Genomic DNA, 26,594 nt, shown 5'->3' with positions numbered 1-26,594 from the left:
ATGTTTATTAAAGTCTTTTATTATCGTAAATAAATCATTTTATTTTTAACTGCTAACTTTTTTATCCTCATGGTAAGTAATTGCACGAAACGGAACGCACATGTCAAAAACCGGCATTGTCTTTGTTATCGGCGGGTTTGCGTACAATGTTTATAGATTTTCCATAAAAGTTGATGAGAGTTAGTTATTTTACGTATTTATCTGCTGCTTTAAAAATGGCATCGGCACCGAAAAAGGCGAAACTATCCGTTACGGCGTCAGAGAGTAAAGCAAGTTCGTCAGATGTCGGGGATTTCATGAAAAAGTTGCAAGCCAAACGTGAGGAGACCGCCAAATCTATTATGGACTTTAAGTTCAATAAAAAGCGTGTCAGGATTATATCACAGGAGCAGATGGTGCCTGATAACTGTGAAGGAATAGTGTACTGGATGTCTCGAGACAGTCGCGTGCAAGATAACTGGGCATTTTTATTCGCGCAAAAACTGGCGCTCAAGAACGAAGTACCACTCCACGTGTGTTTTTGTTTGATTGCGAAGTATTTAGATGCTTCTGTCAGGCAATTCGATTTCCTGATTAAAGGTAAGCAATTATTAATATCATTGTAATATTTTCAAGTGTAACTTTTAACCATAAATACCGCTTGAAACACTTGTTTACCGTCATACTTTTAAGACTGACACTTATCTTAATATTTTCCAGGTCTAGAGAAAGTGGCAGCAGACTGCAAGAAACTGAACATATCATTTCACTTGCTAGAAGGCAATGGGGGAGATGTTTTGCCTCAGTGGGTGGAGAAACACAACATAGGAGCTGTTGTCTGTGACTTCAACCCACTGAGAGTACCACTGGGATGGCTTGAGGGAGCTAAGAAGAAAATCAAGAAAGATGTTCCACTTATTCAGGTACTTTAAGCTTGTATGGGCATATTTTGCTAGAAAATGAAGATAATTTTTGAGAGATAATTATGTTCTTCTGAAACTTGCCATACATTACCAGCTAAAATGATTTCTCAACACCCCTTTTTGTCCTTTCAGGTGGACGCCCACAACATAGTCCCATGCTGGGCAGCCTCAGAGAAACAGGAATATTCAGCCAGGACTATTAGGAACAAGATAAACTCCAAACTGGGAGAATACCTCACAGAGTTCCCTCCTGTCATCAAACATCCTTACACTAGCAAGTTCGAACCAGAGGTTAGTATCAACTACATAGTAGCAACTCCTATATGTAATGGACTCAGTACATTTATGTAAAAGGCAGTTAAATTGATTATCATAATTGTGCAGTCACAAGTGCATATGACTGCTCACCATGACATCTCAAGTTCAATTTCTACATTTGGCAGAGTACTAATGGGCTTTACTAATTTATATTAAAATATTGACATAAGAGTTTGGCATAATATTGATACTTGTGTTATATTTTTTTTTTAAATTACTCTTACTAAACTGTTATCACAGGACACAGGAAACATATCTAATAAAATAATTTTATTATAACAACAATGTTCGTTAGGAATGGTTTGTAGTGATATCAATTACACACAATGCTCATGTTACTGTGTATATGCAATTATCCGTTAAGTAACACAACATTATTATATATTATGACATTTCCTCATATTCATTTTCAGCCTATAGACTGGGATGATGCAATAGAATCAAGAGAGGCAGACAAGAGTGTTGGCCCTGTGTCCTGGGCTAGACCTGGCTATGATGAGGCTCTCAAAATGCTTAAGAGTTTTATAGACCAAAGATTAAAAGTGTTTGCTACTAAAAGGAATGACCCTACTAAGGATGCCCTCAGTAATTTGTCACCTTGGTTCCATTTTGGTAAGTAAAGTAAAAAGGCAATTTAGCATCTTATATTTTTTTTATTTAAATAACTCTTTGAAGTTAATTGAACATAAATTTAATGATAAACATAGTAAATTATTAATGTAATACTAAATTTTATGCCATACTCAATCTTATACTAGATTTTGTAAATGTCTTTAAATCTCAGTCAAAAATGAAGCTGACTAGTGGGTCTAGTAGCCAGTGTTATGTACATATATAATATGTGTTGAACTAGGTGCCCTAATTCAACTCATTTTTTCTTTTCAATATTCTTAACAATACCTACCTAACTGTCACTTTTTGGCGAATTTACATGAACCAGTGTTTTTTGTTCTATTTTGTGAGTAGCCAAAAGTGTATAAAAGATCTTGATTATTTTAAAAATTATAAATTGCAGGTCAAATATCAGTGCAAAGAGTGGCCCTATGTGTGCAAGAACACAAGTCAAAGTACACAGAGAGTGTGAACGCGTTCCTTGAGGAAGCGATCGTGCGTCGCGAACTAGCTGATAACTTCTGTTTCTACTGTGAACATTATGATAGCATTAAAGGAGCCAGTGCATGGGCGCAAAAGACGTTGGATGATCATAGGTTAGCAATAAGTTTGGTTTTTAATAAAATCTCCAAAATATGAGAATAATCAGTTTGTAAGGAACTTTTTGAGCATACTAAATGCAAATAAACTAGGTATCTGTTTTGTAGACATTGGAACAGAGAATAGTTTTAAATATGAAAGACCCTTACTATGCTTTTTATGTGGCATACTGGCAGTGGATAATCAGCCACGTCTGCACTGTGGTCTAGTGTGGTGTAAGATCAACCCCATACTTAAGATAGTACTTTCAAAAAATATAAAACTACTTTACCTTTTTTTGCTAGAGCTAAGTCACATAATGTGCTCTTTGTTGTGATTTAAATCTAAAAAAAAATTCTAAGAAATCATGCCACAACATGTTTAAGTATATCGCTAACAAATATTTATGCTCCCTTATAGAAAAGACAAAAGGACCCACATCTACACGCGCGATCAGCTCGCAAAGGCAGAGACTCACGACGATCTGTGGAACTCGGCTCAGATACAGTTGGTAAAGGAGGGCAAGATGCACGGCTTCCTGCGCATGTACTGGGCGAAGAAGATCCTTGAGTGGACGCCGACGCCGGAGGATGCCCTCAAGTACTCCATCTATCTGAACGACCACTTTAGCATCGATGGGCGGGACCCTAATGGTTATGTTGGTACGTGTCAACATTATGTTATAAGTTCAGAACTTTATCAGACTAGTTATGACTTAAAATTCTTGCTGCATCGACATTATTCACTTATTTATTCAGTACTAGCTTTTACCCGCGACTTCGGCCGCCACCTGGATTTTCCCATGAAAATCCGTCATTTTCCCGGGGTAAAAAGTAGCCTATGTCCTTTCTCGGGTATCAAATTATCTCCATACCAAATTTCATGCAAATTGGTTCAGTAGTTTAGGCGTGATTGAGTAACAGACAGACAGAGTTACTTTCGCATTTATAATATTTAGTATGGATTCAATGTCCTTCATGATTGTTGTTGTAAAAGCTGCCCTGGATTTGACCAGGCGCTAGTCTATAAACTATTTTTCAATAGCAATCTACTTACAACTTCAATGAACATCATCGACAGATAATGACGTGATTTCTACACCATCTTTTTTCTTAGCTCTATCACTTCTAAGCATAAAACTAGCTTTTACTTTGCTATTCTTCCAGGTTGTATGTGGTCAGTCTGTGGCATCCACGACCAGGGCTGGGCAGAACGATCAGTATTCGGCAAGATTCGCTACATGAACTATGACGGTTGTAAGAGAAAATTCGATATCAAAGCTTTTATAGCGAGATACGGCGGAAAAGTACACAAGTACGTACCCAAGAAGTAAATATTATACGTACTTATATTAAAGGTATTAATAAGGTTTTTGATAAATAATTATCGCAATTTTTAAGTCGTTATTGATCTGTTGAAGTACAAAACATCACATTTTACTTGTCAATTAAAAATTCTGAGTTTTGCATAGCATTGTTTACCAATGCCATAGAATTTATCTATATTATTATGCTTAAAATCTTTCCAACGGAATATAGTGAATGTAGGGTGTTGAATATGATGGTACACACATAATTCAACCATTTTTAACATTACGATTTCGTGACAAAATCCAGAATCAGATTATTAATACATACATCCCTATTTCTGTTGGGCTTAGCCCAGATTATAAGTTGTGTACCAAATCTCGTTCAAATCAGTACAGATATCATTGGAAAACATACTATCTTTTACATTTTTATATTACCAGGATCAGATTGAACTAATATTATGATCTAGCAATAAATTAGTGTTAAGTATTTTGAAATCCTGTTGTTCTTTATATTTACTATGTATAAAGTACAAAGTATTTTTGTTTGAATTGTTGCACGTTTGAATCTTCTACTATACACATAAGTATATACGTAACTTTGTGATTGTAGAGGTACCTGATGGTTTTATGTATATTGCCGTACATAGAGATTTATTTATTATTGTTACCATTTTTATACGTTCTCTAGTTGAGGCCAGTCTTTTCTAGTATGAATATGTTATATAATCTCAGTTGTTCACGTTATTCGGTATTTAAGTAAGATAAAATGTACAAATGTTCAATTTTCAAGATATTGTTAACTCGAATGCCTCTATCTTCTACCTCATTAAGATTATGTTCTAGCATAAGCTAAAATATTTTGTAAACAATATACTAAAATAAAACATCCATTGCTTATAAATATTTTTATTTAAGAATGTGAGTTCTCGTAGTACACTTTTCTCATATATTTCGATAATAATCTTCATAAAATTAGAAATAGAAAAATAATATCAAAGAGCTATTTTCTTCATTGGAACTTTTCGGTGAGTCAGGTTAAATTGCATTTGATTAGAATTTCATCACTTTTTGGGTAATTAGTCAAAAATTTGAATGCTCACGGTAACCCAGGCCTAGTGGACAGCATTCAAATAAACATTTGTTTTCTCACAACATCTTACAAAAGCAAAAAATATGGTAATTTCATGTCAAATCGTCTTAAGAAACACAAAACCATAATGATTTGTCTATTATGTCTCAAATTATTATTATTATATAGATAATATAAGTCTACAAAGGAAAATAATAGGAAAACATGATTTCACCACACAACGACATAATATTAACGGAAAGATATCTAACAGTGACGTTGACTGGTTTGCATTTATTATGGATATTGAAATTTATTATGATTCACATAGGTATATACGAATACCCTAGTAAACTGTTTCGACTATGAACACAAATCGTGGCTCGCTTCTATTAACATATTCCTCTAATACACAATACAGCACGAGGGTTATTACACCTTTACTTTCAACATACAAACATTAGCTTACAATAAGGCTCTCAATTAAATTTCATAGAAAACCCCGAGATACATGTTCAATAGGGGCGTGAGGAACCGAATCATAACCAAATTCTCAGTCGTGTCAAGGTGAACTCAAGGAATGTGCTAATTCCAACTATCGAAGCTTAAGGCAGAATTCGGTTACGAGTCCCCAACGAAATATGAAAACGAAAAGAAAAATAGTCGTCAAAAAGAGGCGACATGGACACTAGGTTAATAAAAAAGATAATTGGTTGTTGTCTATGCTCCCGTGTGTCAGTGTGTGTGTGAAAGCAGAGCTACATTCGCTGTTTGGGCGCAGGACGGTCAGTTCCGACGCGCTACTGCACGCAGCAGTTGTTGCCCTTGTGCCCGTTCTTCTTCAGCCGCGACTTTGGTCGGTACTTCTCCAAGTACGAGAGCTGCTTCGCGTTGATTGCACCGCGTCGTTGACTGCAAATAACACAATTGTATTTACGATTAGTAAGACGCTTTTAACGAACTATAACATACTAGCTTTCTGCCCACGGCTCCGACTGCGTAGAATTTCACCCCCATCAGAGGGGGTTCAGTAGTTTTCGCTGTGCGTTGCCCATCAATCAGTCAGTCACTCAGTAACGGAGAAGTTTTATATAGATTTATCTCTAGAGTAGTCTCGAGGAACTAAATTATTTTGTCAACCAGATATTCATAGCTCAATTAAAATAGTTATGTTGTAAATCGCATCAAGTGCACATAAGTAAGAGATTAGTCATGCAACGTACGATTAATTCGCACGCCCCACACGTAGCGCAAAAGCATCCTGTGTCCATATTTAGACTAATTGTCTAACGTCGTGCATTCAACAGTGATATAACTAATACGAGTAACAATAAAACATTAGCTAGCTATTTTCTTTTTCATCAATTGTACCAATTAAAAGAATTCCCTGCCCCTCTAAACAGGTAGTCAAATTCTCTTCTGAATTTAATAGTCTTAACTGCAAAATGTTCAATTCTAATGTTTCATAAGTAAACCTCCTAATAGGTCAATTTATTTAAAGTCCTGTTTTCTTAAATTTTTTATCTACTCAGGTTTGAATTGAATAGCTAGTAGTATCAAAATAATTTCGCAATTTTAATGCCGTTATTTAGGGGCTAAAACATTTACAATCACATTTTCTCAGTCAAGTGTAGTATAGAGTTATTAGACACTTACTCTCGGATGGTTTCGACTGCCTCCTCGTACTTCATGCCGAGCTCGATGAGCGCTATGGCGACCATGACGGGCGCGCGGCCCAACCCGGCCACGCAGTGCACCGCCACCGCCGCTTCAGGCTTATTCTGGGCCCTGAGTACAAAAAACAAAATTGTGATTAGTGAGAGAAACATACAAAAATTCTCAATCAATAATATACAGAAGTGCTTAAACCAGCCGATGTCGTTCTAATATTATACTTGCGTAATCTTTAGTATCAAATCATTATTATTTGAGGCTTAGTTAGCTTGCTTAACTGTGATAAGTTTTTGATGGAGTAAAAGAATACGAATTGTCTTCAGAAATAAGGTTTATATGTTACCAAAATACGTATCAATGTGCGAATTTAGGGTAACAACAACAAGTGTTATTAACTGCGCTATCTCTAATTACTTTCGAAGGAAATGGTGAAACACTGCTGCAAAACCAAACGTGAATCATGTGATTCATGACTTTTAAAACATTGTGTAGGAACCAGTTGTGACGTCAAAGAAGGATTGTACACGTCACACATAAACGTACGTTCACGAATTTCGAATTATTCGAACGAAATCTTATTATTAGAAAAAAAATGTTCCATTCAATACTAATTCTGATACTGATAACAGTTGGCATTATCAACGCGTAGTGGAATGACCTAGCATTCAAAATGTTATATAATATTCGGTTTGATAAGAAGCACTCGAAAGCGAAGATCCTGTCAATAAAGTTATGAACTCGAAATGTACGGGATGCATTAAATTGAATGAGTGCTATAAAATATAAACTGTTCATTAGACATGTTTGCAAAAGTAATATATACTTTGAAGCAAAAGAAAAACGTACGGATTGAAAGAGAGACTTTTATCTGCTTACCCGCACAATAAGAAGTCGGGATATTATTTATTTATTAAAAACATACAGCTATCAAGAATTCATGACAGATCTTAAACCTAGCCTTATTATGTTTGTATGTATGTACAAAATTTACTCGTATCATATTCAAGTTCATGTCCATTAAAATTCTATAGACTACTTAATACTGTCGAGCTGAATGCCAACCACAGAACCAGTTTGGGTGTGAATTTTGAACAAACAGATGTTCTATTTAATAAAGTATGACTAACTTTATCAATTACGCAACGTCAATTTGACGGCGCCGTTTAACAGCCAATTATATTTTGATCGGAGTCATGTGAATTTAAAATGTGTTGCTATGCCGAGCATGATAAGCTGAAACTGTCATAAAAGATAGAGACTATAATGATATCTTTTTCCGCTATTTTTAGGCTAGATAATTTTCCATCGGGGGTAATACCACCCTTTTGTGGGCGCTAGAGCTTTTTTCAATCGCATTTAAGACCCATTGCGTTATAATATTAAGTGAAGAAGTCGTTAAAAAATGTTAAAAATAAATTATACACAACAAAATTTGTATAACTAAGTACTTTTAAAGGGAGCAGTCTATTAAAGGTTGGGAACCTTTACACCACCTTGTCCTAGACACTAGTAAATCAGTTATAATACTGCCTATTATCGTGCCTAAGTTTTGTTAGCATTCTTGATATTAGTCTTTGATCAGAGAATGCATCACCCTTCAGTTTTTCCTATATTATATACCAAACCGATCTGCGTAAACGTTTACTCATTGGGAATACGTGTTACGAGTTTGAGTGACTACATGGGATTTTATCGCCATATACTAATTCTCGCTTTTGTCCGGGTATGATTCGAAGGGAACTAGTCAGCTTAGATTTTTCACCGCAATGACTACCCTCTAAAATACCCAGGAAAAATGAGTCTCCAGTTTAGGAAAACTTTCAACTTAAACTGATGAACAACATATTTTATTCCTTTGTTGCAAGTTGTACGCAAAAAGAGTTACTCTTATTTCGCTATTCTATCCTCGTGTGACAGGATCCGAGGTTACTATAGACTTTACCACCAATTATTCTTTACGCTGGTCGATCCAACCTTGTCACATGTATATTACATATACTACTGATCGCTGCCGGAGACAAACTATAGTCCAATGGGTATAATAAAACAGTATTCTATACTAACTTGTCGCGCAAGATCTCGAACCAGTCGTCTACGACGTTGGTCGGCGGGAAGGTGCCGTCGTCGTAGGCGAGGTCGCGCACCTCGATGCTCTCAGCCTTCAGCGGCGCCGTGTCATAGCTCGGCTCGCACACGCGCACCACCGTGCACACATTGTGCTTCCTCAGCTCCTGTTACAAGAATATACAATTTTAATAATTAAAACAAGATAGAGCATCTTAAGCATTAGTTGAACACTATCAGAAATACGAAAAGGGTCATCTTTTTAAACGAGGAAAGGAAATCAATATCTTTGAATTGAAACAAATATCCTTTCCAGAGTCTACGTAGACGTAAAACGCCGGGTAGCCGGCCACTTTAATTTCCATCGGTTAAAGCTAACCAATACTTCAAAATGCCTGGTGATGGTAAAACAAATTTTAAATAACAAAATGCTAATGTCATGACATTTCATAAATATTGTCTACTCGTACTCAGTCACTTACAATTCAGTCGTATCATGTTTTGAACTTACACGCCTAATAGTAATTTGTACTTAAGAGCACGACACCGTTCTTTACTACATAGATCGCACGGATAACCAATTACTACCATCGGCTTATAACATAATCCTCTAAGCTTAAGTTAACAAACTAACGTTGAACGATTAATACTTAATACTCTACTTCTATTAAGTATCTTTTCCCTGGAGTACACAATGAACAAACAACAATACCGATCTGATTGTATCTAATTAAGTGGTTAGCACTTGTCTGCTTGGTTTTTATTATTGGCTATTAAAAACTTGGGTTTTCCTTTTCTTTTAAGACTTTAATGGCCAGTTCCACAGTTAATAAATCTGTCAGATAACCTATCTGATAAATAAAGCTACCGAAAATGTATGAAAACACGTATTATAAGTGTTAGAAGTGAAACCGGGCCTTCATTATGTTATCTTAATTCAGAATTCGATTTTACGCTATAGACTGAAGTAAATAAACAACTGTTGGTCAATTTAAGGTAATAACGAGGATATAATAAATTAGTCTATCACTTGTTTGAACAACTAAGGAAAACATCATTTTATAAGTTTCTAACAGCGTAATGTTCGTAATCCGTTCCATTAGCTACATACGTTCATTAATCCATGTTTATTGTAACTTAACAATGAGATCTACGATGTAAACATTTTATTCCATAACGACCTCATAACATATATTAGAACAATTGTTCTTATTATCGTACAATCACCTCCATATTTACAAGTAGCCAACAAATAAATCGATTAAGTCATGATATAATCGTTTGTGTGAAAAACTAAAAAGCAATTTGTACTATCGCTAAGCCGTGATTGAATGAAACTAAATATAAAAAGATTTTTTGAAGCAAAGATAACAATGCTAGAATTATTCCATAGAAATCGTTTGAAAACTTACTAAGTTCAACAAAGTTTTATCAAAAAATCTGTGAAAGCTTTAGTTCAGAAAGTAAAATTATTCAAAAGGAGATTAAACAAATCTTTTCGAGAACCGGCGCTTGAATATCTTACCCTTAAAAGGAATAGTCTTAAAAGGATTTAGATGTATTTCTACAAGGCTACCCCGGTTTGGAATACACAAGGTAGTCTGGCAACCGGCAACTTTATAAATACTTAGTGGCTGAAGAAAATAAACTGACGTAAAATGAACATTAAAAGTGCAGCAAATGTAATAACAAAGCGTTGTTTACCTGAAGGTAGGACTGGATGGTGATGTCGGACGGGCGGTCGGTGATGAGGAACCGCATGTTCTTGTACTCGATGAGCGAGGGCGCCGGCCTGATGTCCTTCTGCTTCATGGTGATCGAGTGGGCGCTCTCCTTGTTGCACAACAGTCAGCACTCTACGTCTGTCTCGCTCGGCTATGTCTCGCCGAGATGGTCAACTCACAACACACGCGCCAGACGAAGATGTCACGGTCCGTCACAGTCTAACAGACAAACTGTCACTCTATTTCCACACAACACACGACAGTTTCCTTACTTTTGTTTAGAAAGGGTCCAATTATATAATGAGAACCACCCGCATGGATGTCGCTTTCAACCACTTGATCGCATTCGGAGACGAACAAACAAAAGTTCAGAATGTGGAATGGAACTTAAAAGAAATTATGCGAAAAACATAAGTTTTTGCTATCGCGCGAACTTCGGCAACTGAATGATATGCTCCAATTAACGGCGGAATCCGAATTTAAGGTAACTGAAACAAAAATAATAGTTTTGTTAGCGTAAGCGGTCCAGCCGGCGGCACGGTACGATTTACGACGAATATCATTTTTAAACGTATCTGCGTCAAAGCCAGAGCAACGACTGAAGTGGAATAAAAAATGGCATCTAAAAATAGTGTTCGGGGTAAAGCGAAGATTCGGTCATGTGGACGTCTGAAGTTCTGAACGCCGATGTCTGTCCATCGACAGCGGAATTTGCGCACTGATCCAGAGCCAACCGCGCCAATTGTGGACGTGCTAGCACTCTTGTACACAACGCGCCGGTGTGTGATAACACAATTCGTAAACACTACGCCATCAAAACAACGCTTCTATTGTGTAAGTATATGTATTAATACCTGCTTAACGAGCTCACTTATACTTAGTTATAGTGATATATCGCGTTAGGTAAACCGTGCCAGTTATAGTATTATCGGTATCGCGTTCTTGACTTGGTCAGGAGCAGATAACAACTGATAGTTGGATGCATCGGACCGCCGGCTTCGGTTCACCCCACCTCGATAACAACATGGCGGCTGGATAAGGAGAGTGCAAGGTGAGCGTGGACGACGTGCTCGTGGTGGAGTGCTTACCTGTGGGTGGGTGTACGTCGAACAGTGCGCGGGGTGCGTTGTATCAGCGCGCGCTCCCGGCAGCATGGGTCCAGCGGTAGCACGCTCTGCTCCCTCGCTCGCACGAAACGCCCGCTAGTTTATTTGTGTTGGGCCTGGCAGTACTCCGCGCTGTCCAAGCGGAACTCCATCAATGTCGCCACAGAAGGGATCTCCAGCTACGACAAACAAACGACGTTCATTATTAAGGATACGCCGCCGAGCCTCCGCACTGACTCACTGCTGTTGTTTACACTTAGCACGCTATTTATTTTTCTTGGAAAACGTGTATTAATAGCTGTGCGACGTAAGATCGAGATAAATGCCCCAGTTAACATATTTATCAATGAAAAGGGAGCGTTCAAGATAAATAGAACAATCGTTTAAATATTTGACTTGTTTAAATACCTATGGATACTCCACCGTGATCGACCTAGTGATGGATGACAAGGGGTCGGATTATTTATTTAAGTAAATAAATATTATTCAAATACACAACACCACTCGCACTTCACTCTGGCAGATCACACACTTATTAACACGTTTCTAAACAACTGCAGATCGCGAAGTGTATGTAACAAATGTGGGACAACGGAGAAGAGTGCAGTTAGCACAAGATAAATTAAATCGTTTGCCCTCCAAAGATTTGGCATGTTACAAGTGACTCTGCGGGGGCTCACTATACACTGCAATGTGAAAATAATTTTGTCACAATTAGCACAAAACAATAAAGACGACGAAATACAAGAGAGCTGCGGGCCCGACTCAGAAATCGCGACGTATGAGATGTTGGCAAGCACAATACCGGCGTGGGATTTACATATACTACGTCATATGTTTACATTTAAATATACAATCGTGTTTAATGTATAATCTCGATGCAAAACATTGGCAGTAATTGAATCGAGTCTCCGCTCAACCCAGCGCCTAGCCGCTGCGAGATCTACACAAATATTTTGAAGTGTTTTGGTTTATTTCCTGCAGATTTTATCAAGGAGAGACGGCATACGGACTTGGGACCAGGCCAAAAGGAACAGTGGCTTGCGCGAACACGACGTATCTGACTTTAGTAATTTAATTTTCCTTGAGCGCAAATAGATGCATGATCCCACACAATGACCGCTTAAACCTTATAATAGACACTATTCAATTAACGTAGTTTTATTAGAAGCAACAAAGTAATTTCGCAACAAGAGATAATTGTCCATTCAATCTATTCTAGATGGACGGTCAACCACAGATAAAAATACGGGTGACGATGTCCCCGAAATAACATGTTATCTGCTTACACACACTGCTAATTTATGAATGTCTTTAACGCTCCTTGTATTTCGTTGTTTTATAACGTATTCTTTGTACTTCAGATACTTCTTATGCTTAAAAAAATGTAACAAAATAAGTTTGTGCAGCTTATTTTAGGGTAAAAACAGGGTAAAACTGTTTTATCATGTTTTTGCTTAATTTATCTTTACCGGTGAAAATTGTTTTTAAGTATTTACAACATACTTGTATAGTTATGAAAGCAGGATATGGCGAAGCACGGTAGAAACAATCTGAGCAATAAAACTGTAAGACGAAGTTAGCGGCGTCTGCAATTGCAGCAGGAGGGTGGCAGGTTGTCCGAAAGCTAGACGCGACGGTCGATAAACTCGACCCAGTCTACCCATACATATGAGCAACAATGCAGACGCTTGAGACTAACATTTGTAATGTCTGGACCAGGGAGAACGTCTAGTCGAGATAACTATTAGATTCGCGAACTCAGCGAACTGATACAACGAAATACTCTGATGCATTCAATTTAAAACAGCAACAAACAGCTTGTTGCTTTCTTATTTAGAATTCGAAAAATTTGGCTCAAAAACAAATAACCACGACTAATGCCAAGAAGCTCAGAAGCCAAATAAACACACCTCCAAACTAATGAACCGTACAGATGCCCTCATCGCTATTCGAACCTATTGCTTGCAAGATTAGCTGACATACACAGCAGGTCATCATAGCTAAGCAAGCTATTGTAATGCTGTATACTCGTATGTGTGAACGTAATTTTTGACACAATGGCTATTCATACGGAGAGGGCATGTAGGTGCAAGCGCGGATGTTATTAGTCTATCAATAGCACTGGCATAGCGAAGGAATTCGATAGACGGAGATTAGCATAACAGAGTGTCAATGTCAATTATATAGCTGGACACGTGGCAAATATACGCCGGAGGCGTGTTCAACTTGTAACATTGTACTTGGGCAACCATAAACATGATGTGAAAACACCGTTTAACTTCATTGTGTCGCTCAAAGTCACGCACAAGTATTAACAATTGTTCAGCTTAACGGCGGCGTTCGTAATAACATTTCAGACAGATGACTTGTTAATTGAAAATGGTAATCCTTTTAACTAAGATGGAGATGGATTTGATTTAAACCGTATTACTCAGACTAAACTAGTTGTTAATTGAATTGCGGAACAATAAGACGATAGCGACATGAAGGTAGGGCACTGAAGTAGATTGCATATATTTTTCAGGACACCGAGCATGAACATAATAGAGTCAGCGGAAACTAGGCGAGGTCGTCGTTCAACAATATCAACTATGCAACTAGTTGCACATTTACCTTTATTGCTGCTAATACCTTACTAATACCAGGAAACGGTCGCATAGACCTTGATGTTGTTTTGCCTTAGGTCAAATTAAAAGGCAATTTCTTTCACAATCGCTTTTTTGCGTTTGAAGAGTTTGCCATGTTTTCTTTTGTGAGCGAATTTAAGGAATTTCATTTGCTCACAGACGAGGCCGTTTGTGTTATTTTTCTATTAACAAGTTTGGAGATTGTTGTAAAAGAGCAAGGTGAAATGAAATAAATTCTTTAATCGCTCAAAGGTTTTGTGCTTATAAAAGGACTTGTCAACATATTTGTTAAGAAGCAGTACCTATCGTGAAACCAAGACGTCATTGTATTTCATCATAGATTTTGTCAAAGATTTAGTCTCACCAATAGATCAGTTATTCCCATCAATCTGATACACCGGTGTCATCTTATCTCCCGGGATTACTTAGCGAGATCGGATCAGGACGGTGACAGATTATGATGTAGTCACGTAACAGCATAGCTACAAGGCCACTGATAAACAAAACATGTCATTGTGTTATCAATGCGGCATCGTTTACAAATTATCGTGATAATACGTACACACGTCATCAATTTACATGTTGTTCTAAATCATTATGCGGTTTTTATACACTATGTTATAATAACAAGAGTAAAATATTTATTGGAGTGTTTACTTTATGCAAACCTTTGCACACGGGTTTTGCAATCAATCACTTTGTCTTTACTGAAGTTAATGAGATTAAGAAGCTAACATGAGAATTATTATTTACCATCGGTTATTAAGTAATCGAGTAAATCAATATAACAACCCTCGACTCTTCTACTTCATTACGTACAATAGCTATTGATGTGAAATACGTTCTTAAACAATCCATTAATCCTTAACATTTGTTGTTTAAAGTAAAGGGATTTCTCTAATTCCCTACCTAAAAACTATCACCGGCAATTGTCTTTGACTAATAACATTATCTGCGCTTAAAAAAAACTAACAAACAATCGACTTGCTATCAAACATTAAGTTCCAAGAAGTAGTACATTTTGTACAAAACTATTTGCAATGCGTAAAACAGACCTGATATGATGTGTCATACCGGCTTAAAACATCATTGAGACTGTGACTCACTGCCACCAAAAATTAAGACGTAGTTATAAAACAAAAATATCGTCAAAATAAAAATGAGCACGTAAATTAAACAGTTGAAATGTTTACTACTAAAACAGTAGTGAATCAGTAATGAAAGCGAAAACACAAATATTTACTAAGACTAGATTCTGCCTGCGATTTCGTCCGCGTAAATTGAAATCGTAATGATAATATTATTTGATAGAAATGACATTGACCATGGAAGATTTCGTGGGAGGTAATTTACGGCGCAGAAGCTTAAAATGGGGATAAAATAATGTTTAGAATCGCTTTCAGTGACAAAATGTATATCTTATATCACTTACTCTAAAAAAAGAGGTCCAAGCAAGAACTTTAGAAAAGGTGTTCGACAAGGTTCAACTCTATATCCACATCAAAGTTTACCATACTTAGTTTAGTGAATACAGTGTAACAGACGAACAGTAGTTTCGTAATCATAATATTAGTTAGTGTCATCAAACGTTATCAACGTTGTTTATGAATAGATTTGCTACATTGTTATTAGAATAATAATTTTAATAACACATCCGGTCGCTGACAGTTCAAGACGAAATTCTGTGATAAGAGTTGATTTCTGTTCTAATCGCTGAACGAATTGTTTCATTGAATGCTCTTATCTGATTGAGAACGTATTTCGTTTAAGGGTTGAATACCAAAACTGTGATTTTGATATTTGTGTCTTCGGGACACAGGACGGATGGAGTATAGCTGTAACCTAAAAGACTGTATATTACTTCCACAATAATGTGCCGATTTTATGAGACGAATTGAATTCTAAAGCAATGAGATTGACGAATCTAAACATGGATTAACACATAAAGTAGGTGAGCATTTACTAATTTAGGAATGTGTATGTTTTACTAAAACACAAACGTGTGTATGTTTATAACATTTCGATATTCATGAAATATAGTAACTGGACAAAGTAGACTGGAACGAATAAGTTGTTTTGGATGTAACTATTCAAGTATTATTTATGTTTATAATTAGAACAGCAAAATTGCAGCAATCTAGTCGATTCACGTATTTTTATAGAGCGGAAAACTTCCATACACGGGGACGTATAGTTATGACCAATTATAGATGAACTGAATGCGCATTCAAGGTAAACAGATAGTACGTAAATTGTAAAAACGCGACCATTAGCGCACTGGACGATAAAAAACACACATTACGAACAAACAAAGGAGTCACACTACGATACAGTGTTTAACAACACGTACATTTATTATAATTGACCGTGAAACAATGACATTGATACGAGATGTGGTCAAGACATCCGATATTGAATAAAGAATAAGATTGATACGTCTCATATTTAATGCGAAGCAACTTGAACGTAATCAAGTAATAGCAGCTGAGATATCTGTTGCAATACTACTAATAGTTGTGAAAGCTACCGAGCCTCGCCCCACACAATACAACTACAATAGTAAACGCTAAAGACCCACAATATTTAATTAAACTAACGCATATTTACTCAGCACGCCCTGTAACAAATTGGACGTTATTATGAAGGACACATTCTGTTCCAATTGATTCATTTTTGGCTAACAATTTTAATTCACTTGATTTATTTGGTCCTCGTTGACCCAAATAAGTATAAATATCTATCCTGGAAGTTACTAGCTGATTCATTATTCATCACTCATCAGGTGAGGTGTTAGGTGTTCCGCATACCGAATCCAGGAAGGAGCAAAAATTGTAATTCATTAAATAATCAACGTTCTACTTAGTAAAGTTTGCGGGCGACGCAACGTCAGCCGCTAATGCTAAATGCACTTTCTACGCGATTGGCGATTGAGTTCGCTTACAATGTAGAATTTAAACCATTTAATGATCCATAAGAAAACTTTAAAGTTTCTCCGTACGACAGACGTGCGAGGCGTGACCACGTCGTGTTTCTCAAACACCTGTTGATTCCTTGAAGAAAGTGAGATGGAAAAGTGTACACGGTAAAAGCTGAAAGTTGAATAATTACTTTGCAATTCAATGATTTACCTCGTCACTTACTATGACCATATCCGACCGACCAGGATTGGTCAGTCTTTGGTCACGCTCGCACGGCTCTTGAAGATTCGTACAAAACGTGTCAGTTAAAGAGGACACCGACGTTAAGGATGACACAAAAACTTCACTTACATGTATCCGGCACGGCGGATGCAAAAACAGTTATCGGAACACAAAATAAAGTTAATGGAACCGGTGAGGTACGAACTGAAACTGTGATGCACGCACGCAACAAAAGCTGTCGTTGTAGACAGAGTAGAAGGTTAGGCGTTTACATCGCAACGGGTCGACACTGTCCGTGCCGCGGTCGTGCAGAGACTGGCGCGCCGCCTGCGAGCCGTCGACGTCACGCCGCGACGGCGGCGGTGCCCCGTGCCGCTGGCGGGGGCGTTGGCGTCACTTGCCAGACGTACGCCGCCGCGAGCCGCGAGCCGCACGCCGGTGCCCACACACTTCACATACGCACACTCACAACGTGACCACACACACTTCGCACAAGTTTTCAAACTTTTCACAACGTTATGAACCGCTTCATGAATGAAACAATGGCCGCTTGATAGGTTGCATGTTAAAGGAATAATGAAGATTGTTTAAAACATATTATAAGCAAAAGCTTAACAGGTGATTCACCATGAGTAAATGGTGAATCACAAATCAACGCAAACAAACGATTTGCGACTGTTTAAAATAAATAATTCAGTATAAAGCATTATTATACGTAGCAATAAGTTTAATAGAGATACTAAGAGCTGTAAAACAATAAAATAAATAATATGGACTAGAGCAGACGATAAAAACTGTACCAATTGCATTTAAAACGACGCATCTGTGACCGAGAAGATTCGATTAGCAACCGCCGACGCCCGTCGTTCGGATTCTAATAATAGAGAGAAAAACGAGAAAGAATTCAGATTAAGAGACTCCCACACGAAATCGTCTCCACACACCACAGAATCAAAAGCAATTTAAGGACGCCCTTGGATTAAGGAGGCAGTTCCGTCAAGATCCTTGAATTTATAAAACTCGAGCGAAAATACGGTTACGTAAAAGCAAATTAAAATCTCCAAGGTGTTTTAACTGAAATGGCGGAGAGAATATTGAGAATAACATCATGCGTATGAACAACAATTTCCCGTTTTAGAACAAATTATATTGAGGGTTATCTTAAAGTAGACCTCATTTTGTCTACCCACTCAACGTGGCCAGCCATGTGTCTTTCAAATGACTTATATTCAAGAAACCGATTTAGAATTTTCATTACACGCCACGCGATAGTGGCAATATCCTCCTACGTTTTGTTAGGAAACAGGCTTTGCGATACAGCTGCCGTTATTGTCAAAGCCAGCCCACCACTGCCCGTCTGGGATAAATTTAGAACCACCCACGGCAAGAGGAAATTTTCTAGTCCATTGAGAATTATGGAACAAACTGAGCAAAATAAGTGGTCACCTTGTTGTGTCGGGCTCATTCTGCATCTATAAAGTAATTGGACATTGATAGGTAGAATAGAAACAATCATAAAATGAGCTACAAATGTAGCAGGTATAAAAAGTTATTGACAGATTAAGTGCCAAAGCGATATTTTAAAGGTTCAACCACCGTTGAATATTCGCTAGTAAATAATAGCAACAGATAACGGATTCCTGATCGATATCGTTTTTATAAACGTATTGAGCGCTGACGAGTACGGCTGCGAATTTGTTGAAATATAAATGACGAGTTTGTTGTTTTGTTCGTCTGATTTCCCACCATGCGTTGTTTATCATGATTTAAAGTTCCACAATAATTTTATGTTTGTTTTTGAAGAATTTACTGGAGTAATGGAACTTGTTTTCGCGTCACAACAAAAGCAATAAACATAATCATTATAATTTTCAGACGACGTAGAACAGAAATCTTTTATTGGGAGAAGCTGTTTACAAACAAGTAATAAACACTTTTAGTGGGTCATGATGGCTGATTCTAGTAATTAGGGATCAGCTTTATTTCAACGCTTGAAAATTCTAGTTTAACAACCAATTTTACAGAGGAAATAATGTCAAAATTCAAAGAAGAACAAGAAAGCAGGAAAATTGTATTGAAAATTGTGCACGAGAGGAAAGTTGTATAATTCCTTAAAAGCAAAAAGGTCCTTATATAAGGGAGGGTTTGTTTCAACGTGTCCATGTACCAACAGGTCCACGAGTCCACGTGACATTTTACACGAGGCAAATTGCTACTGGGAGAAACGTGCGTTGCGAGCATAAACGATCTGGAATCTAGACCATCTCATACTTTTGCAAAATATACTTCTAAGCTCTCATTTGCCACAAGATGTAGATATAAAGGCCCTATATTTGTAATCTACAATGTCATCAATAACGTCACCAACAAGGAATTCTCTTGGATTAAAATCTGTTCACAGTATCTAGTTATAATTTCCATATCTAAGTAATTAAGGATTTGATAAACGTTTATCAGATAAATGTATTTAAAGCGTTATAATCGTTGAAGCTCGTTTGCTGCAATGGTATCAGTGGCAATACAAATGATACAATAGGTATACGTATATCTACAATGTGTACCCAACAATAATGTATAGGGGTATTGCGATCGCAAATCGATTGCAACTGCAACCGAAATACGAGTGGGCTATTATAATAAAGCGGCCCGAAGGTCACATCCAGTCGCGTCCACATAGCAACTGTACGATTTATTTAGAGACTATGTTGTATACAATCGGTAATATCTGTCGTTTAAATTGATTTCTAGAATCACCAGCGACTTACGATAGTACGATAACACGATTTAGATAAAAGTATGACATGTCGCATGATTTATATCGTCCAGAAAATTCCAATCTTGATAGATACCGTAAAATTGGGTCGTAAAAGGAAAATATGTCTTTTAATTATGTGTGTGACGTTTATCTACGCCAAGGGGTCTTTGAATTGTGAGAGTCTGGAATTCAAGTCTTAAGGGAAAGATAACTATGAGCATGGAAAAAGGAAAGCTGGCTATCAAATTATAATAGAGCACCGCATTTCTTTTCCTCATCGATTTACATTTTATATGGCCGTTTTTGTTTTAATACGACTGTTTTGAACAAATGTTATATGTCTGTAAATAAGGGACTTTTTCAAGATTGCAACCAATTGCGAATTGCAACTGCAAAAAAAACGATAAGCATTACTCTACCTGAGCGTTAACCCTTCGTATGCATATCTTCTTTCTAAACAATGTATAGGAGTTCCTAGTGACTATGTTTTTGCCGGTAGTGAAAAGTGCACGCTCCACACACCTTTGTGCAGCATGGAGGGGAACATGCGGTGCAAATCAACTTTCACAACACGGATACTTACCTACCCACGCAATGGACCAATCGCAACGCTTTACCGGCTCTACGTAGATGCCTTCAGTAGTTTATTCACGCAAACGTACCCGCTCGAGGAAAGCGCTCCATCGATATCCGACCTCATTATCTTCATATGAATTATTCACACTTTCTCTCTTTATTGACGAGATTTCATTCAAAAGCCGGGAACAGCTATGATTAGAAAAGAGAAATCTTGCCCCAACCTCCGCATAAGCCTTGCGGTTTGATGTTTGGTGAAGAATTAACGCAAAATTTTGCAGGATATCGGGGCAATAACTTGGTACCGGTTACGGTGTAACACGGAATTGACGTGACTGACATTTAGCAAGTCGGGTACTAAACGTCCGAAGGCCACGCACGACATCGACAGACCTGTGCACCTCGTGAAATATTACATGTAAAACGTGCAATATAAATATTATGTCTATCGTCCCTATAAATAAGTTTATAGTTACGAAGACCTATCGAATGGCTATAAATAGAATGTAAAGTTTGTATGACGACAGGTCATGCCAGATGGTGGATGAAGAAAATCGATCATTCATTATTACTCAGTTGTAAATAACCAGCAGCTATTTACTAACATAGAGAGTTCTAGAATGTTCGAAATTGTAATTGTTTGTATTTTATTGAAAACATTCTTCAAGCCGGTTGTTCTAAAAATAGAATTTATCGACGTGTCCTTTTCAGTGACATAGACGCACGAGTAGGCGAACTGTGTCCTGTTTGAAGGAGGGCAATGCGATGTTGTGTTGAGATGACCGGTGCAACGCTCCCCCTGGGTGTATTGCAACGGAAAACGGGTCGCGACCCACTTCGTCGAGATCAATACTCGGTCATCGACTCCGCCCGCGCCTTCTGCCCCTCATGTCTGTTGTAGTAGACACAGATTACAACTTACGATATGCTCGGTAAAGCAGACAAGTTGGCCCACTGAGTAAACTGAGCTTTCTAACAAATGGCTGACGATAAAACTGATAACTTCCTCGCTGTCTTCGAACTTGTCCCATCTACTCGGGACTAATTTATTTGGGGACAAACATTTTGGGTTATTAATATTCCGGTAGCGGAGCTACAATATTTTTGCAGCAAAAATGTATGGAATGTAAATTCATTAAGAGCGTTCTTGGAGAGGACGGGTCGTACAGCGGCTGAGTTATTAACTTATCTCGTGCAGATGTTTTGTGATGTATGGCATGTGTTATCGTCGTGAAGACTGGCTCGTCTTGCGGGACGATAACGTGTGAACCCTATGACGATGAACTTTGCAACAGGCCTCGTAAATCATAGCGTTCCGACTGCACGTTGGAGACATGACATGAAAACGATCACGTTTTATAGCTTTAGCATTCTAGTATAATAGACGCAGACGGTATCGAGTCGGTGCCGTTTCAAAGACAAAACAAACAATCTGATGCCTAATAAAATAAAACGATTCTTTCGTCTTTGAAAATGTGATTTGTACTTGAAGGTAACAGTATATTTAAGAGACCTTGATGCTTTTCTTCGTAAAAACGAAATAGACCGAAGGACGAACAAACAACAGGTAGTCTTGAGTTCTCAAGGTCTTTAACGAAATGTCCCATTTTTCCTTATTTAGACCAATCCCCTGTGAAAGGCCATTATATCTAAAGATTATACTGTTATTTGGAAGAGAGAAAAAACATGTTTATAAATGTTTAGTAAAATATTATACCTAAGAGAAAAATACCTTTTTACGGACATGCTCTCTTATGTGGTAGAGGGTTTACATGCCATTTATTTAAAAGAATAATACCTACTTGTGTGTTGCGAAGTCCACGCCAAGCATGGCCGTAGATAAAGGACAAAAATGATATAATAACTAACAATAAGGCAGATTTACTAGAATCACTCTGCGATATAATAGACTTGTTATCTATAGATTATATAATGATAAGAAGACAAAGAGCTCTATGTGGGCAGTGTCAAGTGGACATTCAACTTGATCGTGACATTATACAAACAGGGGATGAAACTAGACGCAGAGAATCAGGGTGTGACGTCACCGCTATGACGTACTGCGCATGACGTCACGCGCACTAGCCGACTGACTATATTTAGAGCAGGAGGTATTCCTAGAATCCAGGCTGCATTGCATACATAAGCATATACCTAGTTCATTCTCTTTAGTTATTCAGACGAAAAGGCGTGGTTACGTAATGGATTTGGGTCACCTTCGTACCTTGTTTTGACATGAAAGCTGATATTAAAAATATACATACGTAAAAAGAAAAACAAAGCCGTGAGCCGGTTATACATGAAGAATGGCAACGGTTGTTTGTGAGCAAATATACGCGTTTGCATTAGGAATCAGCTTTGACGCTTAGACGCTTACACATATAGCATGAGTAAATAAACACGTGTACCTAGGAGCTATGATTCAAGCCCAAAGTATATACCTTACCTAGTCTGTACGTTACACAAATGCAGGATCTATTTTTAACTGAAACCTGAGAAGGTTTGCTTTAGCTCTGATCATAGAAATGAATACAATTTGTAATTAAATCTAGTAAACGAAGGTTCTGTATTCTGTATATCTCTGACACAGTTCATAGTATGTAAAGATCCTGTGTAGAAGTCAAATCCGATGGTGAAGACAACCAATCACAGGGCTACAAAGAACTTACACAAACACTACTTTTCATTAGAAGTTGGAAGTTCTTAATGAACCTGCCCCATCGATATCGGGTTCTCAAGAACGGCAGCCGTTAGGATTACCAGGAAGTTAATTACGCAGTTTATCTTTATTAATAAGAATAAAATCAGTGTATTTTTTTCTGATCATCTTTTACTCCATTCTATTCGCGCTCGGTATTCACAAAGTCTAAGTAGTCACGTAGTCATACCCACAACGAACACAGATTCTATTTTCTTAGCCTACTAGCGCGCTATAGGTATCTGAGATTGCAGCTAGAATTATCATTGCTTTGAATACGCAGCATGACTAACCATTCCTACTATAATAACCGTCTATCAGCAACAGAATTGAAATATCAGAGGTTACAACAAAGCAAGAATACGCGCTTTACTATGATTTTCTATTTTTAACTAGGCAACAGGAGGGATCGTTTTGACCGTGGTGGCATCGCGACCTGGCTCAGTGACCCGGATACGCCCGCGCACCGCTCTGACCCGCTTTACCTTTTCTTCATCGACTATATGGACCCTACAGCTGCGATAATAAATGCAGTTTCTAATTACACCGGCAATTCGAATAATTAAGATTTTTTTAAGAAAAATTGGAGCAGTACATGTAAGGAAGCTGCTTATGATTTACCTGTACTATCAAGCACGAAATAGTGCTACATGGATTCCATATTCAAGCGTATTATGATTGAGAAGTTTAAGAAGCAGAAATAGCACATTCACTTGCGAAACGCGAAACGTCTTGAAACATGTCGTAGTTTCGTAATGAACCTACAGCGCTTTTAGCAAGTGTTTTATTTTAAAACAGCGCGAAGTAGGTACCTGCGTGTCGACCTAGAAATATTATCTGTATTCCCTTAACTAATCAAATTAAGGCCTAGGTTAATAACACATAATTCATGAGAAGCATGCGAGAATGTCGAGGGACGTCGCCCTACGGCGACGGGTTCGTAAGACTCACTATGCAAGCTCGGAGCAACGACCTTAGCCCTTGGTGAATAACAGCCCAAGTTTTTTCTATAGCTATCGCTTGTCCCGGCTTCTCCCCCGAGGCAACGTCGGGCGGCGCTTAATGGCCACGCCATTTAACAACTTTTAGCCGAGTCTGAGTGGCGCTTGCCGGAAATACCACGAGTTTCTACACTATAATATGAAATTTGAACAAAACTAGACTGGATAAATGTCTCTCAACCTTTAACGAGCAATACTTTGATCTCAAAAAGGATCCGTATATAGCACTACTAAGCTAACTAATCCACGAATATTCAGAATAGATCAAAGATTGTTTGTGTAATGTGTTGACACTATAACGCCGACGCGTGTACGCATACTAATTTGTTTATTTATTAATTAACACACATTAGATAAATAAACGTTTTTAAATAATTGTACCGTTTAGCAGCTAATAACTACTGCCGATAATACATTCTAGAACGCACAAGGATAATAGTGCATAGTACTAGAACAGTCATAATAATTAGCTCTAGAGCTTTTCGAAGAAGCGTAGTACTAACAACGCTAATTTATTGATGGTGATGTTTATTTGTATCTACTTTGTACTAGGAAAAACGCACGTAATCGATATGGAATGCAGGAAACAATAAATTATACATTATAAAATGCACTGAAGATAGAAATTAGGTTTAAAATTCAGAAGGTAGGTAGGTATTAGGTAATTTTACTCTATGTTCGTTAATAATATAAACAGGAATAACGTTTTGAACTATGACGGTATTATGATAAAATCGATAGCCAACGGATCTATTTATTAGAAAATGGCGCGGCCTCATATTCCGTGAGTAGTCAGGCGGGATTGTGCGTGGTCGGGGTAACGGACCAGCGCCTGCGCAGGGTCAACACACGCTAGTCAAGGTCGGGTCGACGCCCTATCCTGGCTGTCCTGATTCATTATGACGAGCCACGAAACTCGATCACTCAACAGTTCGTAAATCCGACACAAAAATAAGCGCCGTTTCTCCGGTTTCTCCACGACATTATTATCACAATGTAATGATCTGTTAAGACGGTGCCAATATGGTGTGTGTGGTCCTCATAAGGATCACATTGCAAGTATCGTCGTTTAAAGACGTAGGTACATCGCAACTTATCTCCATGTAGGGACAAAATACCGGTATTCGATTACCTTTTACAGCTTAGCAACGCCGTTTCTAAACATCTAACACTATCAAGAAGCGGGGCGTTAGATTTATAAAGTTTACACGTGCATAAAATAGCATGTGGAACAATGAGTATTGCAGCTCATGTTTCACAACTTATCGATAAGCCGCATTATGCAATTCTGACGTAATTACCTTCTACAGTTGCAGTTTAGAAGTCAAATTATTACGACGCGACGTGGACAAAACTATAATTATGTAGGTACCTAGCAATGACGTCAACACTCCATATTTCGTGGGAAAAATCGCGCGCGAAATTTCTAGAAAGATCGCCAATATGGCAGAACTGTAAAAAATTGCACATTACTATGGTATTTACCTACATGCAAAATTGTATGGTCATTTCTGTTGTAAGTTGAAAAAGGTGAAACTCTATTTACCTATTCATCCCTGCCACCACTGATATCCCTATGAATCAGGTAGTCAGTTGTACATTCACTCATGCCCAAAAAAGTTAAGAAAAACTTGTCTATGGGTTCAGGTAAAAATTCTTCACTGCAGGGACTTGGGACTATTGTTTGTAAACAACTTTTTTGTTAAGTTGGTAGCATTCGTTTTGAAACTGGTTAACAGGACTACGGATACCTAAATAATAACAAATAGGTAGGTATGTAGTTTCTATTCATCTTCATTGCCTAAAGTGTTGTTTTATATTAGGTATTTTAAAACAAACAGGAAAGAATGAGTCTAATTATAACTTCCAACCACAAAGCTGTGTAACATAAGTAATATTATGTCAAATCAATCAAGGATTATAGGGGGCTATCTATTAGTTATTATTGTGATATAAATCAAAGATAACATGTGTAATATTATAATCTTTTTATTCACAAAGCAAGTAGGTACCTACCTACTATGAAAAATCATATAATTGTGACATAAGTACATTTCAATCAAATATGGTTACACTGAATGCTCAACAGTGACTTAGCTTGGACGAAGACAATGGACATTAATAATGGAAACAATCAAGACAGTACAAGCTTAGTTTATAAATTAGTGCTGTAACAATCAAACACTTTATAAACATTTATGTTTGAGGAAAAATATTATAAAAAACAATATAAAGACTTGGTAAATGAAATTCTAGAGCGTCCTCATTTCTCTATATAACAGTAGTGCTGTTTACACAATACAAGGTACAAGTATTTTTAGAACAATTTCCACAACTCAAAGAGAGCAATGAAGTAAAGGAAATAATTTCAAACAGAGTTCACTGTACTGATAATATGTGTGGTAGCTGTGGTAGGATCAGTTTAATTAACATT

At 37.5% G+C, this 26,594-nt stretch overlaps 2 protein-coding genes and 1 pseudogene across 2 annotated transcripts; 1 reads left to right on the top strand and 2 right to left on the bottom strand.

Annotated features, from left to right (window-relative positions):
- The first annotated feature begins 116 nt into the window (after positions 1–116).
- Positions 117–4,566, top strand: phr (deoxyribodipyrimidine photo-lyase photorepair). The gene is made up of 7 exons (XM_076120196.1): positions 117–579; positions 700–902; positions 1,035–1,193; positions 1,634–1,832; positions 2,236–2,428; positions 2,832–3,073; positions 3,578–4,566. Exons 1-7 carry the CDS (start codon positions 174–176, stop codon positions 3,742–3,744), a joined length of 1,569 nt encoding a protein of 522 aa, XP_075976311.1. The 5' UTR covers positions 117–173; the 3' UTR covers positions 3,745–4,566.
- Positions 4,567–4,613: 47 nt separating this feature from the next.
- PRL-1 (protein-tyrosine phosphatase 4A family member PRL-1) lies at positions 4,614–10,719 on the bottom strand. The gene is made up of 4 exons (XM_076120208.1): positions 10,235–10,719; positions 8,531–8,697; positions 6,449–6,580; positions 4,614–5,704 (listed from the first exon to the last, which is right to left on the bottom strand). Exons 1-4 carry the CDS (start codon positions 10,340–10,342, stop codon positions 5,593–5,595), a joined length of 519 nt encoding a protein of 172 aa, XP_075976323.1. The 5' UTR covers positions 10,343–10,719; the 3' UTR covers positions 4,614–5,592.
- Positions 10,603–17,523, bottom strand: LOC142982275 (uncharacterized; annotated as a pseudogene).
- Positions 17,524–26,594: the final 9,071 nt, after the last annotated feature.

The sequence above is a fragment of the Anticarsia gemmatalis genome, chromosome 1, assembly GCF_050436995.1.
Source record: "Anticarsia gemmatalis isolate Benzon Research Colony breed Stoneville strain chromosome 1, ilAntGemm2 primary, whole genome shotgun sequence".
Lineage (NCBI taxonomy): Eukaryota > Metazoa > Arthropoda > Insecta > Lepidoptera > Erebidae > Anticarsia > Anticarsia gemmatalis.
The sequence above is the reverse complement of the archived record's forward strand: the minus strand, read 5'-3'. Positions and strand labels throughout refer to the sequence as shown.

Bases quoted from the DNA above. Each gene is read 5' to 3' on its own strand.
- phr (XM_076120196.1), top strand. From the start codon at position 174: ATGAGAGTTAGTTATTTTACGTATTTATCTGCTGCTTTAAAAATGGCA. The intron at 1,194-1,633 runs GTTAGTATCAAC...ATTCATTTTCAG, and splicing joins CTAGCAAGTTCGAACCAGAG to CCTATAGACTGGGATGATGC. The intron at 2,429-2,831 runs GTTAGCAATAAG...GCTCCCTTATAG, and splicing joins AAGACGTTGGATGATCATAG to AAAAGACAAAAGGACCCACA.
- PRL-1 (XM_076120208.1), bottom strand. From the start codon at position 10,342: ATGAAGCAGAAGGACATCAGGCCGGCGCCCTCGCTCATCGAGTACAAG. The intron at 8,698-10,234 runs GTAAACAACGCT...TTCTTGTAACAG, and splicing joins CCATCCAGTCCTACCTTCAG to GAGCTGAGGAAGCACAATGT. The intron at 6,581-8,530 runs GTTAGTATAGAA...TTTTGTACTCAG, and splicing joins TTCGAGATCTTGCGCGACAA to GGCCCAGAATAAGCCTGAAG.